The sequence below is a fragment of the Drosophila montana genome, unplaced genomic scaffold (assembly GCF_035044405.1).
Source record: "Drosophila montana isolate Dmon_TW-CO22-7 unplaced genomic scaffold, ASM3504440v1 contig_3848_1, whole genome shotgun sequence".
Taxonomy (NCBI): domain Eukaryota; kingdom Metazoa; phylum Arthropoda; class Insecta; order Diptera; family Drosophilidae; genus Drosophila; species Drosophila montana.
Window position 1 is genome coordinate 505,310 of NW_026998720.1, and position 26,558 is coordinate 531,867.

Genomic DNA, 26,558 nt, shown 5'->3' on the forward strand with positions numbered 1-26,558 from the left:
TAAAAAAGGATTGCAAATATAAATGAAAAATGTCATTTCAATGTCGTTTTGATTTTTGTTGTTGTTGTTTTTGTTGGTGTCGTTTACCTTTTGGCTGCACTTCAATTGCAATTTGCCTTTGCAAGAGCCGCTGCAGCAGTCGCTGCTGTTGGCGTCAAAGCCGACAGCGCTGCCGCTGCCATGAATTTCGTTGCTGTTTTTGTTGTTGTTGTTGTTGCTGCTGCTGCTGCTGTTTTTGTTGCACGCATGTAGCGAGGATTCATTTGCGTTGCAGTTGCCCGCACCGCTGTGTGTGTTTTTTTGTCGTTCTCTTTTTTTCGTCGTAATTTTTGTGTTTTTTTTTTGTGTTTTTCGATTTTACTGACATTTTGTTTTAATTTGTGGCAGCAACGGCAACCAACAGCTATGCAACAAAAATAGGGTTGATTTTTTTGCTTTATTTTTGTTGCATTTTTGTGTTAAATTTGTTGTTGTTGCTGTTGTAATTTTGACGCTTGCTGCAATTGCATCGGCAACTGCTGCCGCCGCCGCTGCTGCTGCTGTTGCTGTTGCTGTTGCTGCTGTTGTTGCTGACATTTTTATGCGCATATCGCATTTTGTCGGTTCATCCCACACCTTTTGTATGCCTTAAATACACAACAATACACACACACACACATGCAAGCACAAACACACAAACGCACCCATACCTTACATCCACTTACATACATACATGGAATGCACAATGCGACCAATGCGTTGGTAATAATTTTCGGGCTTACCGAGGTCGTTAGGTTAAATAATGACATGCGAGTTTTCCCTTTTTGAAACAAAAAATAAGAACTTTGAAAAGATACTTTAACCTGCATATAATTAAAATATTGAAACATAAAAACGCACTTAACCTCAAGCTATTAAAGTACAAGAAAATTGGTAAAAAAAATTCGGGACTCTGCCATGATGAGAATTTGGGTACAAATGGATGTAGAATTGTCTTAGCCGAAGGACATAATAAACAGTTTATACTCTAAAATATTTATGTAATTTAAGAAATTATTAAAACCTGCACACGTATTGCCCAGATAATTGAATAAATTAATATGCCAGTAAGAGTTCAATTTGTAATTATAAAATATATTAAAAAGATATTAAAAAATATTAACATTTTAGATTGATTTGAAAGACTAGTTATGTGTGACCCATAAAATGAAATATGTTAAAAACCTTTTGTACATAGATATTACAATTATTAATATAAAATATAAATAATAATATTACTTTGTCAAGCAAATAGAAAAAGTTAAAAAATATAGTAATAAGAAACCTCTTGAATAATAAATTAAATCTATCATACTTAAATAAAGAAAATGATATTTTGATATTGACTGTCGCATTTAGGGCATAGGGTATAGGTATAGGGTATACAAGTATTGTGTATTGTTTATTGGCTGTGGCTAGCTTGTTGCATGAGAAATGGGTAATCAAAATAACAATAATAATAAATTGTTGAAGTTTTCTTAAGGCTATAGATCTCTATACTTAATTTCTTTAAAGTCAGGGTCCTCATATGTGTGTAATTAATTTAATTTGTTCGTACTGTTGTCTTTTGATTCTGTTGCGTGGCCGCTAAATTTTTCAGTGGCGGGACGCAGCGAACGCTTTTCTGGGCTTTGGGGGCGCATGTGGGCAGGGCTGTGCACAATGTCCCGTTCCAGGGTTATATTCAGTCTGTGTTTGTGTGTTTGTGCGTGTATGACTGACGACGCCGAATGCAATTTTGTTAAAAATGCATCAAGTGCATGTGTGCGTGTGCCGGTGCCTGCACGTGTGTTGTGTGTATGCGATTTTTATTTGTGTGTGAATGCAATTGCATGTTTGTTTTTGTTGCCAATGCAGGCGCCCCAACTGCGTTGCCCGCCCCACCGACTGCTGCCGCACTGCTTGCCCCTTGCACTCGATGCGTGCGCAGCAAACAACCACCCACACACGCATACACATACAGACACACACATGCAAACACACTAGCATACTCGTGTATATGCAGTTGCATTTTTTCGGAAGATATGCACTCATTTTTTTACGGCTGGCGCTGTTGGCGGCTCTGCCGCTGCTGCTGACGTTGCAGCTGCTGCAATTTTTTGTATACTTTTTTTTCTATCTCGCTCATTTAAGCGACATTTCATTCACTCACGCATAAAACACATAACGGCAATCAGGCTGGTTGGCGGGCGGGCGTGGCGGGGCGGGCCTGTCCGGCAGTGCGGCGGGAGGCCAACCAACCAGGCCGACCCACCTGACCGCCCAACGGTCATTGAAATGACAAAAATATGGCAAGAAAAAATGAACGAATGGGGCAAGGGGGCAACGAAAAAACGGTTAAAAATTGCTGCCCTGCAGCAGCAACAACAACAATAATAACAACAAAAATAATAACAACAACAACAACGGACTATAACAATAGCAAGTGCACGCATTAAGGTTTTTTATTTCGCTCTTTTTTGTTTTTTCCTTTATTATTTTTTGGGGCCAAATGGGGAAAGCGACGCCGCAGTCGCTGCCGACGCCGACGTCGACGCCAACGCCATCAGTCTATGCCAGTTATTACGCTCACAATCTTTTTTCGGTTCCTGCGTGTGTGTGTGTGGGTGTGCACAGAGAATTTTTCGTAAACGAAAAATAATGAATACATATATATATACACAGCGACAACACGCTGCCGCTCTGCTCGCCCGCTCGCCTGCTCGCACACCCCTTTGGCACATTGCATAGAAAAAAGTAGCAAGAAGAAAGACCAAAAAAAATAAATAAAAAAAAAGAAATAAACGTAAAAAATGTAAAACGCAGTGGGGAAAAAAAAGCGATCGATATGATGCACTCATTTTCTGTCTGCTGCGCCCGGTGACGACGACGGCGGCGTCGCTGCTGCAGCGCCGGCATCTCGGCGCTTGACTTGGAGTGGCGATGTCGCCGCCTCATCATCAACAGCAGCAGCAGCAGCGCCAGTAGTCTCTATATATATACAAAAAAATCCGTAATAATAAACGCTCGAAAAAGCCAAAAATTGCAGCGTCAGTAGCTTTTGTATTTCAAGTGTTTTTGGCTGAGTCCTTGGGGATGGGCATGAGGATGCATTTGCTAGCTATGCATGTATGTGTGTGTAGGTGTGTAATTGCGTGTGTGTGTGTGCCTGTTAGCAGAGCCACAAGTACGGCAACTGGACATGTTTGGCAAGCCATTGAGCACTTGCCGATCTGTGGCTTTTAACTTCTTTAGCCTGCTGCAGCAGTTCCTGTCAACTCGCATCCTGCTCTTCTTTTCCATTGTGTGTGTGTGTGTTCTTTTTCTATTCTTCACATTTTTCGTTGCTTTTTATTACAACAATTAAAATAGGTGCACGATGTTGCAAGGCAGCAGCAACTGCTAACAAACACTTGGCCATGCTTTAGACAATAGACAAGGACTCGTGTTTTGCGGCTCAAGTGGCAGCCACAGCCGTCAACGCTGCTGTTGCCGTTGCCGCTGCTGCCACAGTTGCCACAAAAAAAAAAAACAACCGAAAAAAAGTAATGACGAAAATTGTGGAAGTGCTGGAAAATTATGCACACGCTGACGACGCCCCTGACGCTTGTCTCTGTCGTCTGAAGTGCGCACACACACACACAATCACAAAACATAAATAATAGGCTAGGTGGTCCTGAACATTTTAGAGTAATTAAAAAAATAGCAGGCAAAAATATAAAGGAGTTAAGATGCAACACACACACAGAAACCCACACACAGTCACACGTACCCAGCGTGAAATACATAAATTTTGTATTCTTTGCTTGGCTCGCTTTTTTCTCCTTTTTTTCGGCTGCTCAAATTTGATGCAAATTTATGCGGTTGCAGTACCCCGCAGACCGCCCAGCGTCAGTAATTAAGCGTGGCCAACGCAGCGTTGGCTGCGTGCTATGGGGCGTATGTGTAATTTTCGGCATCGTTTCATAAACCGCACTCAAACCACACAGAACAATCACACACATACGCACACACACAGCTGCATATGCTCAGAGAAGGCGCATGACACCTACTTATATGTAAACACACACACACACACACGTATAGACACGTGCATGTGTAATTGCACGATTTTTACATAGGCGCACAACAATAAAGCTTCCCGAGTGCCACCCAGTAGTCAACCCGCCCCGTAGCCCTATTAAGTATGCTACAATAAATGCAGTGTCAGAGGCGGGCCAGTGCCCAAAGTGCAATTATCTCATGTATTGTCTGCTGGAACACCCACTTTTTTTTCTTCTATTTTTTTGTGTAATTTTTATTTGTAGTTAAAGTTGGGCATAGCACATTTATTATGAAGCTTGCTTGTTTACCCAAATATCAGCTGCTTTAATTGGCTTGATTATCTGTCGTGATTGAATCTTTTAATTCTTCCTCTAATTCTTAGCTGCTTATAGCGCAGACAAAATAAAGCTCTAGGGCAGGGATGCTTGTTTGATTTATTGGCTACAATCTTGAAGAGATTTGCAACCTAGAAAATAATATTTTTATGAGCTCTTAAATTTATTTGAGGTTCTTAGCAAATGAAAGGTTATTTATTTATTTTAACTACCATAATTTAAACTAATATCAGAATAAATATTTTCGATAATTACGAAATGGATGCTATAATGGCTCAGTCTTAGCCAGCAAATTTATATTTTATCAAAAGATTCAACTTTATTTTTCAAAATTATTCAAAGTTCATTCTTTTTTTGTATATTTTGAATATATGTTTCTGTAGTGCATTGTTATATGCTTACGTTTGCGTACTGCCAGACTTATATAAATTAACAAATACATATTATATTCACAAATATATTATAATACACAAATACAAACTCACCTGGCTGTCTTTATGTCGCCGCTGATCGATGAATTTGGCGATGGCTTGCTGCTTAGATCCAATGGTGCATCTGCATTCGGACTGGGCGTATCCTTGAGTGTGGGACTGCCAGCGGCGGCTGATAATTCCGAGGTAGTTGGTGTTACCGAGTTAGCATGTTGTTGATTGGCCAGCGTGTTCATCAAATTGAAATCGGCCATCATGGTGAACTGGGCCAGCTTGGCGGCCATCGAGTCCATCGATGTCATTTCAGTTGCTTGCTGGGTGAGCAGCTTGTAAAGTTCTATAGAAGTTGTTGACGATGACGTCGTGGCGGCGTTAGCGGCGTTGCGTGCTCTATGCTTGTTGTTGTTGTTGTTAATGTTGTTGTTATTTCTGCTGCTATTGTGCAGCGATGCGCTCGAATTGCTGTCGCTGTCGTGCTGCATGAGAAAGTTGCGTTAAGTAGACGATAATTTGATGTCACATAAAATAAAAGTATAGGAAGAGTGAGCGGCTTACCTGCTGCACAGCTGTGCCGTTGTTGATGATGTTGTTGTTGTTGTTGTTGCTGGACGCGATTGCCGTTGTTTCGGCCACCAATTCGCCTTTGGCGTTTACCGTTAGCAAGCGACCGTTAACACAGAAATTGCACTTATCAGACGGTGTCCAATCGTTGGGTTCTGGCGGTGGTGACGGTGAGCCTGAGCTACGTGATGTTGCACTTGAGTCGTGGTCTTGTGATGTGTGGTTGTTGTCTGCAATTGTATGCAACGCTTGGTTCTTGTCTCTGCTAAGCAGCACAGTTTTTGTCAAACTTACCAAAATCGCTTTCAAATGGCAGCGGTCCGTTGTTGTTGTTGCTGTTGTTGTTGTTGAAATGTTGGCCGTTGGGCTGCGCTAAACGGTGGTTCAGTGGCTCGCAGTGGCTCTGTTTGTGTTTGCTGTCTTCTGCTTCTGTCGTTATTGATATGGGCTGTTGCTCTGCGATATTCAATTGGTTGCGCGTCAGTTGATCTTGATAATGTTTCCATTTCCTGCGACCCATGAATTCCTCAGCGACGCGTTCTAAGCCTAAAAAAGGAAAGAAATTTTTATTGTAGTTTAATAAAAAGTGGTGCCACCTGTGCCATAAAATATGCATAAGATGAATAGGCTATTATGGATTTTCTAATGCAAGTATAATTTGCGTATTTATTCGATTTTTTTTCTTTCCTTTTTTCCGCCCCTAAGGCTTGGGAATTTCAACAGACATAAATTACTTAATTGAAATGTAAGGTACAGAAATGAAATAAAAATGGTAAAAGAAATGGCAGCGGAACACGCTGCGTATGCGTATTATTACGTATACGCCTGGCATTCGGCTTGCGAGCTGCAAATTGATAGATTTGCGTTCGTTGTTTGCATATGAGAGGTAAATTTCCTTGCATATCCTTGTGAATGCCGTCTAATTGCCACAAAAGTTATGCAATTTAATGCAAAATGCATAGGCCGCCAACGGAGGCGGCGTGGCCACTCCAGTTGTCGTGCATGCGTGCCTCAAAAGCAAAATAAAAAAAAAAAAAGAAAACTTTTGTGCTTATATGGCAAAAGGTTACGCGTCAACTCACACGAAATGCGAATTAAATATCGAGGCAGGTTAGAGCAAAGAGTGCAACGCCAGGCGTCTTTCGAAACAGCTGCAAAAGCTGCAAATTTGGTGGCAACATGCGGCAAATGCCGCGTTTTGTAGCACTTTGTTACAAGCATTTGCATTTACAAAACGTATACACATTTTCTTCTTCTTTTGCTCAGTGTTTTTTTTGTTTTGTTTTTGTATATTGTTAAGCCGGAAGTTAAGCAAAATTTTTGCGCTTCAGCCCAGCCCAGGTCAGCCAGTGCGTCAGCTATGCGTTGCCCGCTTCATGTCCTTGTCGCTGGCGCGTCCTGATTGCGCAAAAGTGCGTGCAGTGCGTGCGGGGTGCGTGTGTGTTGGCTACCCAAGCTTGCCCCTCAAGTGGGCCACAGGCGCCACAGCAGCAACAGCAGCAGCTGCTGCTGCTCATAACGGCGCATAAGTAGAGCGGCATGTTCAAACTTTTAAGCGTTCAAATTGTATTGCAACTGCAGTTTGCTGTCGCTGCCGTTGTTGTTGCTTCTACCCGTTGCATTTTTGAGGCGCTCAAATAAACAGGGTCGCCGACGCCGTCCTCGCTTCGGGGGTTGCTGCTATTGCTGTTGCCGTTGCCGTTGACGTCGCACGCACCAAAAAAGGCGAAAAAAACGAGGTGAATGCACGCGCGGGACTTACGAAACTCCAACTTTAAAGTGCAGCCAGCTCAAACATACATACACACACACACAAACACGCACACATAGGCGCATAAAAAAGCATTACGCACACTCGCATATACAAGCGAAATTCCGAGGGTTGCTCTACGCTGGCGCTGCTGCAGCGCGGTTGCATACAATGCGGTGCACGCACGCACGCACAAAATGTCTGCCTAGCCATAGGCATGTGTATGCGTGCGCGTACGCGTGTGTGTGTGTGAGTGTGCGGGTATGTGTGGTTAAGCGACACACATTGCGTATGCTGACGAAGTCGGCCGCAAGGTGGGATTTCAATGCTGTTGTCGTCTGCCGGAGTAGCGCTTACATTATGCCAAGCAAGCGCCTGAATGTATGCTAAATAGATTTTTCACTGCGTTCTTTTTTTTTCTGTGAACATAGAAAGGTGCATGTCGTCAGTTTTAGACGTTGTCGATAGACAGAGCCCTACGCACACACACATGCAGACACATACGTTCATATAGTATCTATTCAAGGCGACTTGTCAGCTGGATGCCTATAGGCTCCGGCCAGCCAGCCACCTGGTTGCCCCCACCAGCCCAATGGCATGCCGTCTGCCTGACTGTCAGTCTATCTGTCGTTTCTGTTTGTTTATTCGGTGGCTTGTAGCGCGGTTTGTGGGCGCCCTAAAACTAACAGCGCATCAAAAATGAAAGTGCGTTAAATCAAAGTTAGACGCATATTTAAATGCCTGTTTATGCTGTCCCTTGAAATGTCAGGCCTGGCACTGGGCGTATGATTAATATGAAGTTTGCTGAGGTGAGAGGTACATGCAGTTAAAAAAAACCAATTAAACACGCAAACTCATTTAAAAGGCGGCACACCAACACACTCACACACACACACGGAAATGCTATGTGCCATGAGAGACAGCCAGCCAACCCATGCAAACTGGCAAAAGAAATGCACGAAAAAAAATGCAATTATCGATTAATGTACACATTATATGGCTCATACTCGCATTTATACATATGTATACATATGTGTGTGTGTCTGAGTGTCTTTGGTAGATAATCCCTTATGTATACGTAATTTATATATATATATATATATAGCATACGCATATATAGGCGCTACCTTTCGTGGCAGGCATATAAAAGTCATATGCAGTCACAAAAAAAAAAAAGAATATAAAAGCAAGCATTTTTTTTTGGTTTTTATTTTTAATGCTCATCCTTTAATTTCTGCGGCTGTCTAGGGTGTGGCATGGGGGGCTGGGGTCATGTCCATGTCATTTACGCACGTTACATAAGCAAATTTCAGTAATGATATACATAATGTATATCCATCGATACAAAAATGGCTCGGCTGTTGTCGCTGCTGTCGCTATGTGCATTATTCTTGTGGCATGCAACGTGCTGCCGCCTGCCCCTCAAATGTGCGGGTACAACAAGCCTCCCAAGGGGCAGCGTCAACTTATAGCCCCGCTGACATGTCGACAACGACAACCTGACATTTTTTACGGCCTTTACGTTGTTTTGGTTATATTTTGGTTTTTTTCTACGCTGCATTTGTTTCATGCTTAGTTCGTTTTTTCTCCCATTTTTTTTGCTGTGTACTAGTTGAGTTTGGTAATACGAGTGCGTGCCATAATGAAATGTCAAAAGGTGGCGGATATAGATTATTAGACTTCAGAGACATATACATACGTAGCCTGAGCCAAGCGCCGATATTGCTGATAGGTGTATATAGGAAAAGCTTTCAATTCAAAGCACGTGCGTCTAAATGTCAACCGATGCCAAATATGGCGAGTAACAAAAATATCGAATTCGACGCAACTGAAAGTGAATATTTGTATACACAATTTGCAACAAATCAAGTTCTTTAGGCAAATTTCGTTTGAAGTTTTATACACTTTCCACAAATAGGGAAGAGTTAAATAAATTAACGTTAATAGGCATATTGTAAATACATCTTTGGAAACACATGAGATTTTCAAATTTCCATTTATATGATATTTATTTCGGATTGATCTTTACATTAGACTAAACCCAATCAATTTATGCAATTAAAAAAAATATACTCATATATAATAACCTAAGGCTAATTAAATATGTCCCAAAGTATTTAGTGTACTACGCTCATTCTTAATGATAAGAAATAGAAAAATTATAATTTTGTCACGAAATGTGGTATGCATAAATGGACACGTCTTTAACAGGAAGGATATGTATATTGATCAGCAACAGGAGTTGAGCTGATGTAGAGATTTGTCCGTCCATCTATCCGCCCGTTGGTCTGTTTGCATTTAAACTATTTTCTTTGTTTTAAAAGCAGATTGAAGATGGCTAGCTCGGACAGCATACAACTGTCCGATCATTTAAAAAATAAGTACTTGCATTAAAAACCATTTGTTTTTTTAAGATTTCTCGAATAACTTTTGTACTACAAATTTAACACTGCAATGTTTTTCTAACATATCATAGCAGTTTGATATTCTCCAAACAAATTTGCTAAACCGAATTAACTCGGAATTTTAATAAAACTTTTGTATAAAAACAGTTAAGGCTACCTAATTTTCGTCGTTTTCGTTTATTTATGAACAAAACTGTACCGCTGTAGCTTATCTATAAATCATATCTCAAATAATCGCATGAAAAACCCAGAAGCCGAGCTCATGTTGGTGGCTCAGGTAGCTCAAAAACAAATGCTCTCCCGTGTAAAACTTTATTAAGCTAAAAGTAAAATAGGTACATGACAAAAATAAACTAAAAACTTGGCATTACAAATAATTTTAGTAAAATGTGTGGTTGTTGTTGTTGTGGGCTTAACACACGCCATCGCATTTTGCATAGCATTTTAAGTAATGTCGAATGTCAACGTACTTGCAACAGCATTAGCGGGTGGATTGAGGCAGAGGCGGCAGTTAGTTAGTTAAAGGACACCGTCATACCTTTTAATGTTCCCTTGGCGTCACATGTCCTGCCACAACAACAAATTGGTTAAAAACTACAGGAGCAGTAAGCCAAGACAGAGATAGAGCGAGAGAGGAACGAGCGGGAGAGAAAGAGAGAGAGAGCGCGCGAGAAGGTCCGAATAATACAAAAACAGGCAAGTTTCAAAAGCCAAAAGTAAAGCAAAGAAATGAGTTTCGTGAAAATAACAAAAACAACAGAAACAGCGGCTGAAAGGACGAAACGAAATGAAAGGAACTAAACGAGGAACTAAAAACGATGAACTGCGAACTGTGAACTGCGGGCGACGCGTCGTGCGGCCGTGCGTTTTAGGGGCTTGTTAAATGTTGTGTGCAATGAAAAGGACATGCGATTTGCGGCCGCGGGCCGTGTCTATGTGTGTGTATGTGCGTGTGTAGCACGTGACAAGCTTGCCTGTGCCTGTATTTGTATGTATTTAAAACGCTTTTGGCCGAATTCTCCAGCTCGCATGGCAATGCAAAGCGGCAGCGTTGAAATGTAAATGAATTGCACAAAACGCAAGGACATACGCACACCCATACACACACACGACTGGGATGCAGCCGGTGCTGTCAGTAAACGGCCCCAAGTACTCGCACTATGTCCCATGAGCAACCCTTGCAACTGCACAACTATAAGCTACCCCAGCCTACCTCAAAAAACGAAATCAAAAAAAAAAGAAGACTTGGCAATTTACATACTGACAACATCAATACACACACACGCGCACACACACACACACACATGGAAAGCTGCAGTTGTGTGTGCGTTTTTGTGCTTAGAACTTTTTTGTGTGTCACTTTGGCATAGAAATTGTCGTCGTCATCGTTGTTGCCGTTGTGGGCATATGGAAAATTAGAAGCAGCAAATAAATTCGATTGCCCCGTTCGGTGCGCTTCGTCTCGTTTGCCGTTCGGCTCGGCTGACATGTTCGTCTTCTCGTTGCTGTTGTTGTTGTGGTTGTAGGTCTTGTTGTTGTTTTCGGTGTGGGAGTCCCTCGTTTTGAAAATGTATGTTTCGGTGCTATCGTTGTCTCACTCTAATGCGCTTTCGCATGCACTTTTGGGCCCGCATGCATTTTGATTGGCTGGCCATCCGTTTTTAGCCCAAATTTGAAAAGGTTTTTTTTTTCGGAGCCTTGTTGTTCGATTGCATTTGATTGCACGTTTGCTCCGCACTTGAAGTGACTGTGCTGCAATTGGTGGGTTCTGTTTTCGAGTCGTTTACAAAAGGAAATTGCTTAAAATTGGCTACCGCCAGCTCGGGCAGCGGGACCAAAATTAAAATTGCAGTAATTGTGGCCACGTTCAATTGTATGCGGTTAGCTGAAGGGCCTGTCCTTCACTAATTACAAGTGTGAGATTGATGATTGATGGGTAATTAGGCTGCACGAATTCTAAATGCTACATTCGCAGTTGCTCCATTAATGTTCGACATGTATATTTAATAGATTGCCAACATTTTGTGTTTAAAACTTATCTTTTAAAAGTTTATATAGACATATTTAACAATTTTATTTTACCCCATCTACTGAAAGTTTATAAAAAGATTTTATTAGGTGTCCGGGCTTAGTTTTGTTATTTTAAAAATGTTTAGGTGTTATGTTGCTTGCTTGGAGGAATTGCAATTAGTTGGTTTCATTCCAAAATATTATAATATATATATATATATGTATATATATTTATTTTTTAAACATATATAAACATAATTGTAGAACATATATTATTTAATTTTATAAATTATGAACAAACTTTTTATATATAGTACTACCTATTTGAAGTGTTAATTTATAGATCTATTTAAACTATATTATTTATATTTGTATACGAATTTTGGGATTGGCTAGTTGTAGGCCCTGGGATTTTGTGCTTTAATTGAAACACGATTTTTGTCTTTTTTCTCCAAGATTACAGCGTCTATTTCGTCAGCTGTGGAGTTTTGAACTTCATGATGACAATCAAAATATTTTGGAGAAAAAATATGTTTAAAAAAAGCGACAAAAGAGCTGGACGAAACTTCAAGTCTTAAAAAAATATGAAATGGGTCTTCAGATCACAACAACTATCATATTATGATCGAACCCGCAAATCTGTCACAAGTCCTCAACTTCCAAAAACCAGCAAAACATTTTTAATTTGTAAAAAAATTGCGAGTGATGAAATTTTAAATAAGTTGCATTAAGAAGAAAAGGGTTAATAAACGTATTGCGCACTATTTTCTCAAAATAATTTTCTTTTATATTTTAAAATAAATAAGGAAACAGAATGAGGCATTAATATAAAGCCATTACTCTGCTTATATAAGAAACTTTTATTAAAATCCTTAAATGTAAATCTTTATTGTTCACAAGGTAATGTTTCGTTCCCTTCAAAAAATGTTTAGCGGATATTTAATTTATTTATACCTCTTCACTGCAATATAACATTATCTGCAGCCATATCTAATATCATCATCACTTGTCGGTTTTTCTTATATATAAATTTACATAAACTGTCATTCAGTTCGGTAGCACCCAATTTAACAGCGCCATAAACCAACAAGACAGTCAAATAAATTTCCTTTAGACCAAAAAGAAAACAACAACGGGCCATATAGTTTTTTTATTTTAATATTTTTTTTATATAAATAGAGTCATGCCAAAATACCAACATAAAAAGCAACGCAGGAACAGCTTGCAAAATTTATTGAAATGTAAAATGCAGAGAAATGCAATTTCCGCATTTCTGCAGCTGAGAGCAATAAAACGAATAACAACAGCAACAACTAGACAATTGCCATGAGCAAAAACCCAAATAAAAGACAGTAACAGCAGCATCGAAATGGCGACAGAGTAGGACATTAAAATGGCAGAGGCAACAGGCGGCTCATGGACCATGGCAACAGCGCATCCAGTGCATGCATATATAAACATATATATATATATATATATATATATATATATAGAAACACATGCATGGAAAGGCACAAACATACACTCTCCATTTTAGCAAAAAAGTGAAGCTGCATGCAACAGGCGGCCTTAAAGTATGCAACAGAAATAGCTTGCCACAGCCGAAGACTAAATAACTAAACAAAACCTAAACCAATTCAGGAGCTCATTCATTCATTGAATTCGGAAATTCAATTTGGAGGAAGGGAGAGAGAGATATAGAGAGCGATGGAGAGAGGCAAGAGAATGTGTGCGAGAGAGAGAGCGCATTTGACACACAACGATTTTGCAATAAAACGAACAGATGAGCTGCCCGACTGTCTAACAGGCAGACAGACGAACAGCCTGGCAGCCGATGCTGGCAACAAAATTTTATTCATGGATTTAGTTGAATTTACAATGAATGGGTTTTTGGCGTTAGCGGCAACGCCACTAAACGCCAAATGGCACGAACAACGAGCAAATGATGACATATCTACAACAACAACTAAAACAGCTGGTATTTCAATTTAAATGCTGGCAGCAGCGCTCGGTGAAGCCAACAAGTGGCAGTAAACTATTTTTCATGAGAGCACATTTAAATTTTCAGGAAGCCCCCTTGTTGCTCTCCTTAGTCAAGGAGTTGTTGTTGTTGTAGTTGATGTAGTTGTTGTTGTCGTCGTCGTCGTCTGGCACACTCAACAGTTGTGCACTCGACACGGACATGAATGGGGCCGTCGTCAGTTAGTGAATGAAGCTGCAGCCACAGGAAGACAGACTGAACGAAAGACAGACAGACGGACACACATAGAGATGAGTAGACAGACGGGCGGACAAACGGACGGACGAGCGGACGAACAGAAGGTTGGGCGGACGGACAGGCTGCCGGTTTGGTTAGTTGACTGGCAGTTAATAGAAGCCTTGTTTTTGACAGCACTGCCGTAACCTAAACTGGGCATCCGAGTTACCCAAAACTGGCAGAAGCAGCTCCACTTGTTGATGGGGCGAGTGTGTGAAACCAATTAGGGCCACTTAAGTGTGCACTTCAAATGGACACGTACATAGCTACTGCTGTCCGATGGCCCACCCAATCCACAGCCGAAAAAAGTGGCAACAAAAACAGAAAACTTCATAAAAATGATTGCCATATGAGTGCAGAGCAAGCGTTACGTATACGCAGCGTTAACAATGCGCACAACAAAAGCCAAGTGCCGACCAGACACTGTTGGCACTGGGGCTTTGGGGTTTCAGCTGGACAGACCACTTTGTAGTCACATGTAGCCAAAAGTCAACTGGCCAAAAAGTGGCAACAAAAAAGAGTGTTGAGTGATGCAACTAATTGCTTCAGGCATCGCCCAGCGAACGGCGACAACAGTCCCCAATCCAATGAAAGGATAATTGCGCGGATTGCGCACAGATCGCCTTAATCCTTTTAGGCCTGGCCCGTCATGGACCAGACTGACTGGGCGTTGCAGTTCTTCAGGCAACAGCAACAGCAGCAACAACAACCGTTGCCTGCGTGTTTTCTTTTTTTTTTTGCTCGCTTAATGCATCGTCCACTTGATTGCATTGGAGGCAGCACGTACAAAAAACGAAAAACGAAAAAGCTGGCCCTGCACGGACGACAGCAGCCAATTTTTTCGCGGCTGCTGTTGGCACACACAGCTGCCACAATATGGCAACACCTCTTCTGCATGTGTGTGTGTGTGTGTGTGTGTGTGTGTGTGAGTGTGCGTGAGTGTTGCGATGTGTACTGTGTGTTATCCTCACGCGGCAGGCAACTGCCACGGCACTCCTATCTGGCTGCATTTTTTGTGTGCATTGGCGATTTTTTTGTGGCTGGACTCGTTTGTTGAGGGCTTCAGTTACTGGCGGCTGCTGTGATTGTCTGTGATTTGTGGATGTGCGATACATGCTAAGGAGCGAGGCAATTGTGAGCTGCCAAATGTTGCAGTTTGGGGACTGAAATGCAAATCGAGTCATGCAATTCATTCATTTCAATTGAATGCTGTATGATTATATAGAGTGTGATTACACTCTTCCTCTCACATTAACCAGATTTAATTATTTTTAAGCGGGGCTTTACAACTTTTTCAATTATAAGGTCATTTCTTTTATAAAACATTATGAGTGTCGAAGTTATCAAAAATACTGAGCCATCGGAAGTAGATAGTTATATCATGACTTAGGGAGACATTTATGTGAATAGTCTTATCTTAAAGCACGATCTAAAATAGCCTTTTAATTATATTAGACTATTTTTTGTTCCTATTATAAATAGTTTAATTAATTAGTTTAATTCATTTTATTTCATACACCAATTATAAAAGCCCATTTAATAGTTGTAAAGCTTTACACTCTCATTGAATATAAACACACTCTAAGGATTACAAAAGATCAATTAATTATATATACATATTGTATAGTATATAGAACAAGTGTGGTTTTATTCAGTGAAAAAGCTAATTTCGTTCTTTGGCATTCGGTTTATATTCACGTTAATTTTCAATTACTTAAGAATGCATTTCTTGTCACTTCCAACGAAAGCGCACGATTTGTATATTTTTTGTATATTTGTATATAGAGAAGCATATTGTATAAACAGCCCACTGTCGTTATACAAAAAAAAAAAAATAGAAAAAAGAGCGAAAAAAATCAAATCAAATGCCGCCACACAAAACCTTGAATCAATTGATACGAAAATGTAAAATGCTAGCAAGAAAGACCGGACAGTTCCACAAAGCGTCTCGGCGAATTAGAATTAGAATTAGAATTGAACTTGTTGTGCCATATTTGGTTACAATTTCAGCGCTTAATTCCGCAAACGTCAAACGATGCGGGACGAATAGTAGGGGGGTTGGGGGGATTGTGTGCGGGAGGGGGGCGATGGGGTGGTGTTGGTTATGCAGGCGTGGCCTGGGTGTGTACGGGTGCGGGGCTAGGCTTGGCAACGTGTCGCATTCGACTTATAAAATTTCTAGCTAAATATTTCATTTATTTACTTTTCCGAGTCGCACAATATAATAATTACTAGCAACATTTATTCAAATTGCAGCTCATTGAGTCGCCTCGTTGCGGCTATAGCAAAAAACAGAAATTTGCTTATTAATTAAAAGCGATTAATCTATGTCTAATTGCCGTGGGCAAAAAAGTTCACAAAAAGTTTTCTTTTATTTCCATGATTGACCTTTAATGCTCGATTAGTCAAGTTTTGCAGCGATTAAAATATTTATATCCAGTTCCAGCTTTGCGAAGTTGCTGCTCATATTTCAAGGAAATCGCCTACTATGAGATCGCAATTATTTGCCTGACTGTCTTTCAATATTTAATTTAGTTCATCCGTCGGGCAATTATCGTACTGTTTTCGACCGAAACACATTAAGCAGAATTCAATTTTGTACATGTGTCTGTCTGTATGTCTGTAGGTAATTATTATAATTAGGGATTTAACTATCAAGCTATTGATTATTGTGGGTCTCACTAATTGATATACCTATGCAGAGGGTATTTTAATTTTTCTACGAAATGTTTAACCCATATTTCGAGAAGAAGGAACGACTACTATCGGGTCGCCGCATATTAAATACCCTTGCAGAAAGATAAGTCAGATTTGTCTTATATGAAGGAAGCATCGTGGCGCTCGTAAATGCTGAGTTAAGTCTAGATACCTTGCAAATTAACAATCATTTAATTTCCGATTGATCATACCTTTGCCAGATATTAAATATTGCGTCCCGAACGGACGGATTCAGATATAAACTATTTGCAACAAAAAGACACAACTATGCAAATAAACTCTGGCAATACAGACTCAGCTGTTGACACCGATCAAGAGTATATGTATATATAGAATATATTTCTATATTTATATTATAGAACTTATTTCACGTTTCGTGACAAAATTATAATACCTCCTGTCATAGTATATAACGATAAGATTGAGTTTCTGTATGAAAAGCTTTTTTCCTTATCAGTTAACCTACATTTATTTTGTTAGCCTTATATTAACTGCTCTCTACTATATGATTAGAATTTAGTCAAGATTAGATTACTGTCAGTAATTCCTGCTGGCACACACACACACACACACACATAAATACACACGTACAGTGTTGTAAGCGAAATTGGCCGGATTGATTAGATTAATTGGCATTAATCTAAGCGTGTAGTCTAATTCGACAAGCTTTGATCTTGAACTTCTCGCAGTCTTATGAAGAACCAAATCCAAAAAAAATTATAATACACGAGGCATTCGAATGGATATGAAAATTAACGAATGCACTATAAAGCGCAGTGTGTGTAATATGGTATTACAGTTGCAGCTGCAGGCAAGTCAATGTGTGCGTGTGTGTGCGTCTGTAAGCTTAGGCATGCATGAAAGTCAATTGGGTGTGTTGGCTGCCAGCGCAGCTTTAAGGCGTTTTATCAAAATTTTGCATTACAAAAACAATTTGCAATTTCAAGTTCAAAGCGACAATCAAAATGTTAACTTATTTTGAGAGCGGTCTTATGAATGCAATTAAATATAATCATAATTAGCATTAATTATTTTTACATATTCCAAGCCTCCATCTGCCTCTTCTAAATAATGTTTCGTGTACTAACGCATATTTGATTAGACATGAGACATGCGCCTATTTTGACAGCTTTTCACTAAGTCGCTGCTGCACATTTTTTATGTCGCCCCTTCGCTTTTTTACATTGGCTGTGTTTGTTTGTTCATTTAGTGCGCTCTTTTGTGTTTTTCTCTTTTTCCTATGCGCTTGCAGAGGGTATTATAAATGTATCTCGAAATGTGTAACGCGTAGCAGGAGATAATACAGAGCGCGTAAACTATGTATATATACATATATATACTTGATCAGTGTCAACAGCCGAGTCAATCGGACCTTGTGCTTCTATCTGTAGATTAATCTCAATTTTTTTGGTTGCAGGAAATGGGAATTGGTCGCATCGGAGTTCTATGTCATACAGCTGTCCCAGGCATGATCGGTTAAATATTAGGCTGTTGTATGAACAAGATTTTTTTTAACAGTATTTAGAGTTTCACTAAGCACCTAATATATGAACAAAAACTTATCACCTTCAGACTACAAACACAAAAACTCTTTGGAAGTAAACAGTCGAAAAACAAGTGTTTTGTTTTTGAAAAAGTTTTTTGTTTTTCATGATTTTTCAACAGAACTAAGAATTAACGAGGCTTACTATGCCCTATTACCTTACATATGCATAAAGTTATCAGCATCGATATACCATAGATATATATATATATATATTTGGCTTTATTTGATAAATCGATCGGAACTTAATCTTTTAAATAAAAGCAAAACTATTCGCCAAAGACTTCTTACTCTGGCAGACCTTTGGCTTGGCTTGGCGTGTGCAAGGGTATTAAGTCTTCGGCGTGCTGAAGTTAGCCGTTCTTTCTCGGTTTTTTTTTGTGTGCTGTTTATTGACGTTTTTACTTATTTAGTGTATTTTGCGCATTTTCGTATATGCTGAAAATTCTCTAATTCTTTTCGCAAAACTTGTTTTCTTGTGTACAACTGTGTGTGTGTGTGTTTTTTTTGAGCCGCTTGTGCATTTGCATGCAGTCAGGCCGCCTGCCTACTTGAGTGTCAGTCAGTCCGTCTGTCAGTCCGTCTGTCAGTCCGTCTGTTCGTCTGTGACCGCTTGGCTTTGTTGCTTATTTTCATTAACAAGCCTCTATGTGCACATGAAAATTTGTACAACAGTAACTCTCTATGTATAGCTAGAGGTATGCCTGTATTTCTGATGTCTGTGGCAAAATTCGCTAAACAAACAAATTTTACTGTTAAAGAAAAATAAAACGAAAAAAAAGAAACCTGTACCCCTGTATGCATTTGGGGTGTTAATTGTGTTGCACTTTGCCAGCCAGCCAGCCAGCCAAACAACAACAACAACAACAAGAACAACGACAACAATTTGTTGATTTTGTGCAGTTTAAACTAAGGCGTGCATTGTATTTCATTTTATTTATTATTGCAATTTGTTGTAAATTTAGTTTTACCAAATTTGGTGCCGCCATACGTCGCCCACGTTGGCGTCGTCGTCTCATTAGGGGGGCGCCTGACATTTGAAGCTCAGTCAGAAGAGGGACGGGCGGAGGGGGATCTATGGGCCTTGAGTGCGACTGAAGCTTGCATACACTTGGTTAGGCCAATGCAATTCGGAGTGCTCTAATCAATTTGTTACTTTGCCGACTTTAACCGCATTACGCTCGCGCTGTCAAAGGTAAATGGCTAATTAATAAAAGGCCTGCACAGCCAATTCTCGAGGCATTTCATAATTTATGCCACTGCAACTAGGAAAAACAGAAAAAAAAAACGAAAATAATTAATGCAAAAGCAAAAGCCACACAAAGCCCAACAACACATGGCCACTTAGGCACTAATAATTCAGTTTATAAAAAGCAATACCATAGAGAGCGAGGGAGATGCGGCAAAACGTGAACGCACTTAACCAAATCGAATTCCCCATTAAACAATTGCAGCCTACCCGTAACCCCTAACCCCAACTAGAGAACTAACTAACCTATGGGCGGTACTACAGGTCGCAGCTAGGCGGCATAAAACAATACAAGAAAAACAAAAGAAAATGCAAAAAGAAAAAAAATTATGATGATGGAAAGAAAAAGCAAGAAATTATAATAATGCGGTTAGGGCATGCGTGGCATGCTGTTGTTGCTGTTGCTGGCAGATGGGCCTCTAAATAGGCCTCTGTAATATAATTACAAGCGAGTGTGTGCAAAAAAAAAAGAAGATGGAGAAATATTAAAGAAGCGCAAAGCATAAACATAACTAAAACAGAACGTGGTGGCGGGCTGGGGAGTGCGAGCATATAATGAAATTCACCTGTCCATTATGCGTTGCAATTATTTCTATACCTGTGCCAGAGTTAACATATTTTTTCAGTTTTTTTTTTGCTAATATAAATTGGCTTATGTCGACGCATTTTAAAATGCAATTCATTTAGAATGCATTAGCACACAAAGCAATCGCTTCAGTGCGCCTCTTGTTATAATTTGGGGTTGATATTCTAATTGAACTGCAAGAAATACTAAGAATAATTGCCAACATTTTGTCACTGCACGGCAGCAGAGTGGCAAAGCTAAAAAAGTATCTGATAGATACGAAAAGTGGCGGCGCAAAATAAATTCGTAACAAATAAAAATTGCAGTCAAGTTTTCAAGGTTTTCCAGTTCATGGTTTTCAGCGGCGCGGCGCGTGTGTGTGAGTGTGTGTGTGTGCCTATGTGTGTGGCAAGGCGACGGCCGCAGCAAAGCTGATCTCTGCTGGCGTCGCTCTTGTCATACGCGCTCAGACACACGTGAGTTATGGTTGTTGTTGTTGTTGTCTTTTTGGCTGGGCGCTCCCGCATATTCTGACTTTTTGCTATTGTTTGTGCATTTATTATAAGATATTTTGAAGTTTATTTAGCAAAATTTTAACAAATAATTTATGCAAATGCACTCGCTTTGCATGGAATACGTTAATTTAATAAAACATCTGATTGCTGCTTACTTTATGACAAAAAGAAACTAACTGAAATTCCATCTGGCACAAAAGATACTGCTGCCAATTGAGTATTAAATTTTCCTTATTTTTTATTTTATTTTTTTTTTTGTTATGGCATATTTCCTTTAGTTTGTCATTGAGCGCTGTGCTCCCACGGCGTCTGGGTCCGGCCATGCGGCTTTCTTGGCCAGACAATCGAAATCGCAAATAAAATAGATGCAATTTCTCATATTTACTTTTATTATTCCTCAGCTGTGCTTGGCTATTCCATGGCTTTAGCTGTTGCCAAGCAGACGAAGGTTACACGATGTCTGTGACGGACTAAATTGTTTGTCTGACCGTTTCTTTCAATATGTATCTGTATCTTTGTATTGATAGCTACGCATATATCTGTATCTGGGCGTTGGGGCACCTCAGCTCTGTACAAACTGATAGATTGCAATGGCTGACTGGCATTTTCCTCACCATTAGCAAAATGCCATCAGGAGTACCCGTAAGTATTGCGCAGAGATAAAATGCGAATGAGACAGGATATTGTGAGGTGCGTGCAAATAAATGTCTGCCAGGATATAAAAATATCTCTCATAATTTACCCATACACCGAGTCCAATAATGCAACTTTAAATTAAATGATATACTATTTGAGTAAGCAAGCTTAGACAACTTTCTTATGAATAAAAAACTTTTTACGGCCAGCAGCATTTCTTGAGCTTGCCTATAAACTTGCATCAGCTGTCGCTTCTGGTTGCACTGTTGCAAAGTTCTGTATTTCGACTAGGTAAATATGCTCGAATAAGAAATACTCTGATATACTTTTTGCCCGACAGGCCGGGCCAGATAGACTAGGGTGTGAATATGGACTAAATTAACTATGTTAAGGAAGTCTCTTATTGTTTATTATTAATATATATATTAAAAAAGAAGTTGATCTGCATTTTTAAAAGATTTATATCTTGTTAGATCGTTAATGACTTAATTTCTATAAAATAATATCTATATGTGTTTAATTTTGGGGTAAAGCATTTGGAAAATAAGTAAAATAAGAAGAAAGCAAAACTAAAAATATTTTTTCGCTAAAGTTGTTAAAAAGTTTTGACACAATCTTCAGTTTAGCCCCCGCTCCATTTTGCTTTGTGGACATTTTCTGCTGCTTTTCCAAACTTGTTGTTAATATTGTTTTAAGTATTTTCTTGTTGTCACTTCGTGTTTGAATCTGAATGTGCAAATTCATTTGCGTTTATTTAGCACATTTTTCACGCGAATGCATTGCAAAGAGGCTCGGAATAGATTCGATTGGATTGCATTGGATTGGATTGGATTGTATCGACTGGACTTGGCACTGGCTTAAGCTTTGGCCTGGCCTGCCCTGCTCTGACCGTGTAAATGTGTCGAAAAATAGTTGTTGCTCTCAGTGCTGTTGTTTGTTCGCTTGAATGTTTGCCGTAAGCGTGACGAATTTCATTACAAGTGTCGTTGCCTAAGCAGTTCGCACATTACTCATACGCCCCGCATGCCGTTTGGAATTTCACAAAAAATAGTAGTAAAAATGGGTGGCAATTGGTGTAATTAAACAAGGCAAAGCATTTGATAAGCGCCCAGCAATTAGAGTTATTGAGACGCCCAAACGTTGACTGGCTTATCAACGCAAGTCAGCTTAGCGCAAATATGACAATAAAGCGCCAGGAGAGGCCAGTCCTGGCCGTCAAGCGAGCACTACAACAGTGTGGCCACGCTACAGTGAACAGGGCCGCAATGGGCACTGGTATCTGGTAACTGGTAGCTGTCGCTGGGCAAATGTTTACCAATGCGCGCCACGGGAAACTCAATATGGTCGTGTGTACCTGTCATACAAAATGGCCACGCGCTGCATTTGAGCTATATTTCTTCAACTTTTTTTCTTTACAGTTTTCGCACAAAATATATACATTTTTTTTTTTCATTTTATATTTTATTTTTGCCTTGGTCGTTTGTTTTATTTTCGCTGGCATTGTTGTTTGTTATGGCTGGCTTTTGTTGCAGCAGCAACAGCAGCGGCAGCGGCAGCAGCAGCAGCGGGCTGAACTATGAATGCAATTTCGTAAATTATTTTCCTTTTAAGTAATTATTAAGGTGTGGTCCGGTTCGTTCGCTTGGCTACGCGTTGCAGTCTTCTTCAACGCCGTCAGAGTCAGCGTCAGAGTCGGAGTCAGTTTAACAGTTTGCCAAACACAAAAGTACGCGGTTTGCCATTGTTTTTGTTGTTGTTGTTTTTGTTGTTAATACTTATTGTTTTGTTTACTATTTTGTTACCGACTACTGTATTTCGAGTTATTCATCCATTATACACCATTTAACTAATAACAGGGCTACGTCTACTCTGTGGACTGTGCACTCTGTCAAGCGTTATTTTTGCCATCAGTCATTTGCTCATCATTCACTCACTCAGTCAGTCACTCAGTCACTCAGTCAGTCAGTCAGTTAGTTAGTTATTCAGCTTAGTCGTTTATTAAGTCACTCGAGTCATTCATTTTTTGCGCGCGCGCGCCTTGCACATCCTTTCCGTCAAAGTCATAATAAATATTGGATTAGTGGGTGTTGACCACGGCGCAACACTAAAGCCGTCGGCTTTATGGCGTTTAATGCCACAGTTGCCGCTTAATTAGTTGCCGTTGCCATTGTCGGCGAACTGTGCCACTGTCTTGATACGATAGCTGGTTGCCAAGCTGGGCGCTCGGCTCTGCAATTTTTGAGAATTTGCGACTGTGAAATATCTGTAAATTGGCGGCTGGCTACCTGTCTAAGCGTTTAGCAGCGCTGCTGTTTTATCAATCAATCTGTTGGCAGTATCCGTGGACGACTGGCACACGACAGCAGACACCTAACAAATTGATCAGCGTCAACTGCGCTGATTTCTAACAACAAACGGCAAATCGCCTCACTTTGGGCCGACAGCATGAATGGCAAATTACAAACAGTTAACTAGCTAACAACAGCAACAGCAACAACAATCAAAGCGTACAAATTTGCTGTAATACAACAACAATTACATTAAAACGCGACCATAAACGTGCCAAGCCAAGAACAACAGCAACAACAACAGCGAAAAGCAGCTTGGACTTGGCTTAGCCAAAATGAAGCCACAAAGTTTGACGATGTTGCAGCAGCAGCAGCTAGCAGCTAACAACAGCAGCGGCTGTGGCAGGCGCTACCAAAGTCATTCCACACCTTGTAAAATCAACAAAAAGGCAGCCAAGAAGCAGCAGCAGCAGCAGCACACACACACACACACACACATACAAACACACACACACATAGACAGAGAGATGCAGGCGTGCAATTTGCGGCCGCAGCCTAGAAAAATAATTGCATGTGGATGCAGGGCAGGGAACAGCGTGCAATGGCTGTGGCATGGCGTGAGGAGGGGCGATTGAGGGGTGTTGCGGGGCGTGGGGAAATGGGCCTAAGCCGCGTCATTCATGACGACGACGCGGCATTTGCTGCAAGTGCAAGTGCAGCTGTAACATTAACATGCAACCGATGGCAAAGGCAACGGCGACGGCTGCGACGGCAGCGGCGATGTTGGCGCTGCTGAGATGCAGATGCATTCAACGTCACTGTTGTTGCTGTTGTTGTTTTTGTTGCTATTGTTGTAGTTACTGGCAGGCAGCAGGTGAATTGCACGATTTTCAATGCAAAAGTCAAGAGCGCCAACGGAAAAAAGTCGTTAGCCAAGTTTTCTGCATAGCCCAGTCAGTTGTAACTATTTTGCAGTGTTTTGTTGTTGTTGCTGCTTTTATGGCTAGAACTGTAGCAGCAGGCGCATGTGGCAACTTAACTCGCCAGGGCATTTGCTGCAAGTTTGACCAGCCAAACAGCCGGCTGCATTTTCGACTCAACTCAAGTCGAGTCGAGTCGAGTGTTTGGTAGCAGCTTCCTTTTGGCAGCTTGCTTGACGGTTGTCTGTGGCTGCCCGCACTCCTAGCTCCTAGCTCCTAGCTCGTAGCTGCTAGCTGCTAGCTCTACCCTTATCCACAACATCTATAGCATATACAGATCTGCATGCCAGCAGAGACAGCTGTTTCCGTTTGTTAAATGTTTGGTAGCCCAATGATTGGCAACCGATTGCCAAGCGGCCAAAAGACATTGATGTTGCCTGGCATTAAATGTCTGGCATTGTGGCTACCAGCTAATTACGTTTCATTTACTTACAACAAACCAGGCGCTGTGTGTGGCCAGCGCCAGCTCCAGCGTCTAGGCAATTCCGATTTGCAACAGTTCGGCAGCGATTTGGCCAAGTCAGCAGTTTGCAGTTTCCAGTTCGCAGCTTGCTTTGTTTGCCAGTTTCGTTGTTTCCGAGGGTATTATGATTTTGTCAAGCAATTAAGTGGACAACTCCAAATGCAAAGATATATATTCTTGAACAGTATCAAAAACCAAGCCGATATAGTCATATTCGTGTCTCTCTTTCAGACTAACTAAAGCTAAAGCAGTTCTAAGCCTATCCAAAGCTTAGGCTATAAGCTATATGACAGCTCAGACTACATACTATATCATACAGGTATGATCAGTCAGTAATTAAGTTATTGATAAATGGTTGTCTTACTAGATAATCTGATCAAACTTAGCACTGACGAGCTTAACTATGCACCCAACATCTGAGCAAAATTTCTACCACAACGCACTGCTGGTAGGGCATTTAATTTACGGCGTGTCGATCTTGCTTTTGTTTTTTATTTTTTTTTTTATGAAATGTATTTAATGTTCACACATTTGTCACGTTGTTATTTTAGTTTGTTTATGATGCATTGCACTTATTTATGGCACACACACATTTAGCTGCCATTGCATTGCCGCTTGTTATCTTTTGCCCAAATGGTAAACACTTTGGGGAGTTCGAGTTGCCATTATCTATTTCGTATATGGCAAAAGCAGCTGCTAACGAAATTCGATCAGCAAATACTATTTACACAATTGTTTTATATTTCATTAAAAATTAGCGGCAACAGTTCTACGAAAAGAACAAAAAATAGAAGAAAAAACAACAAGCTGCAGCTTTGCAAGCGCGTAAACCAATTGAAATTAAAATTAAGTTTCATTTATGCTGTTTTCGGCAGTTGACCAAAATTTATAAATAAAGGAAACAAAATGAAATATTAAGCAATAAATAGCATGACGAATGATTAATCATGCGTATTTTTGAGTCATTTAAAAATGATTTTTTGTGGTTTTGTGCTGCGACTAAAGCTAAGAAACTGTCGCAAAATCAAACTAAAAAAAAAAGCTGACGATTTGGTAGAACAAGCTATTAGTAAAATCTATAGACCACAAATATAACTGTATGCTATATAACTATACTGTTTGATTTGTTTTTAGTTCTAATTTCAATTTGTGCGCTTCTAATTCATAATATGATGCGAGCAATAAAAAAAACTATAGAGAAATCATTATATTTACGACATATTGTAAATATAAGTATTGAAGCTTTTTGTGTGCGCCGTTATCAGGGCAACTTTTGTGGAAATCACAAATACATACACACACACACATGCATTTGTGGCTAGTATGTATGTGCATCATGTTTAAATATATATATATATATGTGCATATATATATATTTATATATAATAAAAATTAAATTGCGATAATTTGAACTATGCGCGTCAAGTCGCACTATTGTGCGGACTTCTAGCGATCGCCGTAGCAGCTGCAGCTGCACAGATTTTTTGTTTTATATACATATATACTATATATACTGTATAGTAAAATTATAAATATATGTATATATATATATGCTTGCAAAGAACTTTTCGTTCGTGGCAAAAATTTGAGCAACAAAAAATTAAATCAATTTTTTGCGCCTGATAAGAAGCGCTAAATATTTCCGCTTTGGGCGTTTTCTTTTTTTGTTTTTTTTTTTTGTGTTTTTTTTTGTTGCGCGCAATACGTAAGGGTAAGTATATATGTATATATATAATCATGTTTTCTTTGCCCGATTAACAAACAGGCAGCAACGCCTCATAAATATATTTATATATATATTTTTTTGTTCA

At 39.9% G+C, this 26,558-nt stretch overlaps 1 protein-coding gene across 4 annotated transcripts in view; it reads right to left on the reverse strand.

Annotated features, from left to right (window-relative positions):
- The window catches only part of Eip93F (Ecdysone-induced protein 93F), a 70,831-nt gene that overhangs the window by 10,782 nt on the left and 33,491 nt on the right, over positions 1-26,558 (reverse strand). For 3 of the 4 annotated variants that reach the window (XM_064696762.1, XM_064696765.1, XM_064696764.1), the window contains exons 3-5: positions 5,663-5,914; positions 5,363-5,598; positions 4,862-5,283 (exon numbers count right to left, since the gene is read on the reverse strand). In XM_064696762.1, the coding sequence (XP_064552832.1) occupies positions 4,862-5,283; positions 5,363-5,598; positions 5,663-5,914 (910 nt within the window). Of the gene's footprint in view, positions 1-4,861; positions 5,284-5,362; positions 5,599-5,662; positions 5,915-19,022; positions 19,307-26,558 lie in introns of those variants that run through there. The other variant, XM_064696766.1, reaches the window with a different exon arrangement.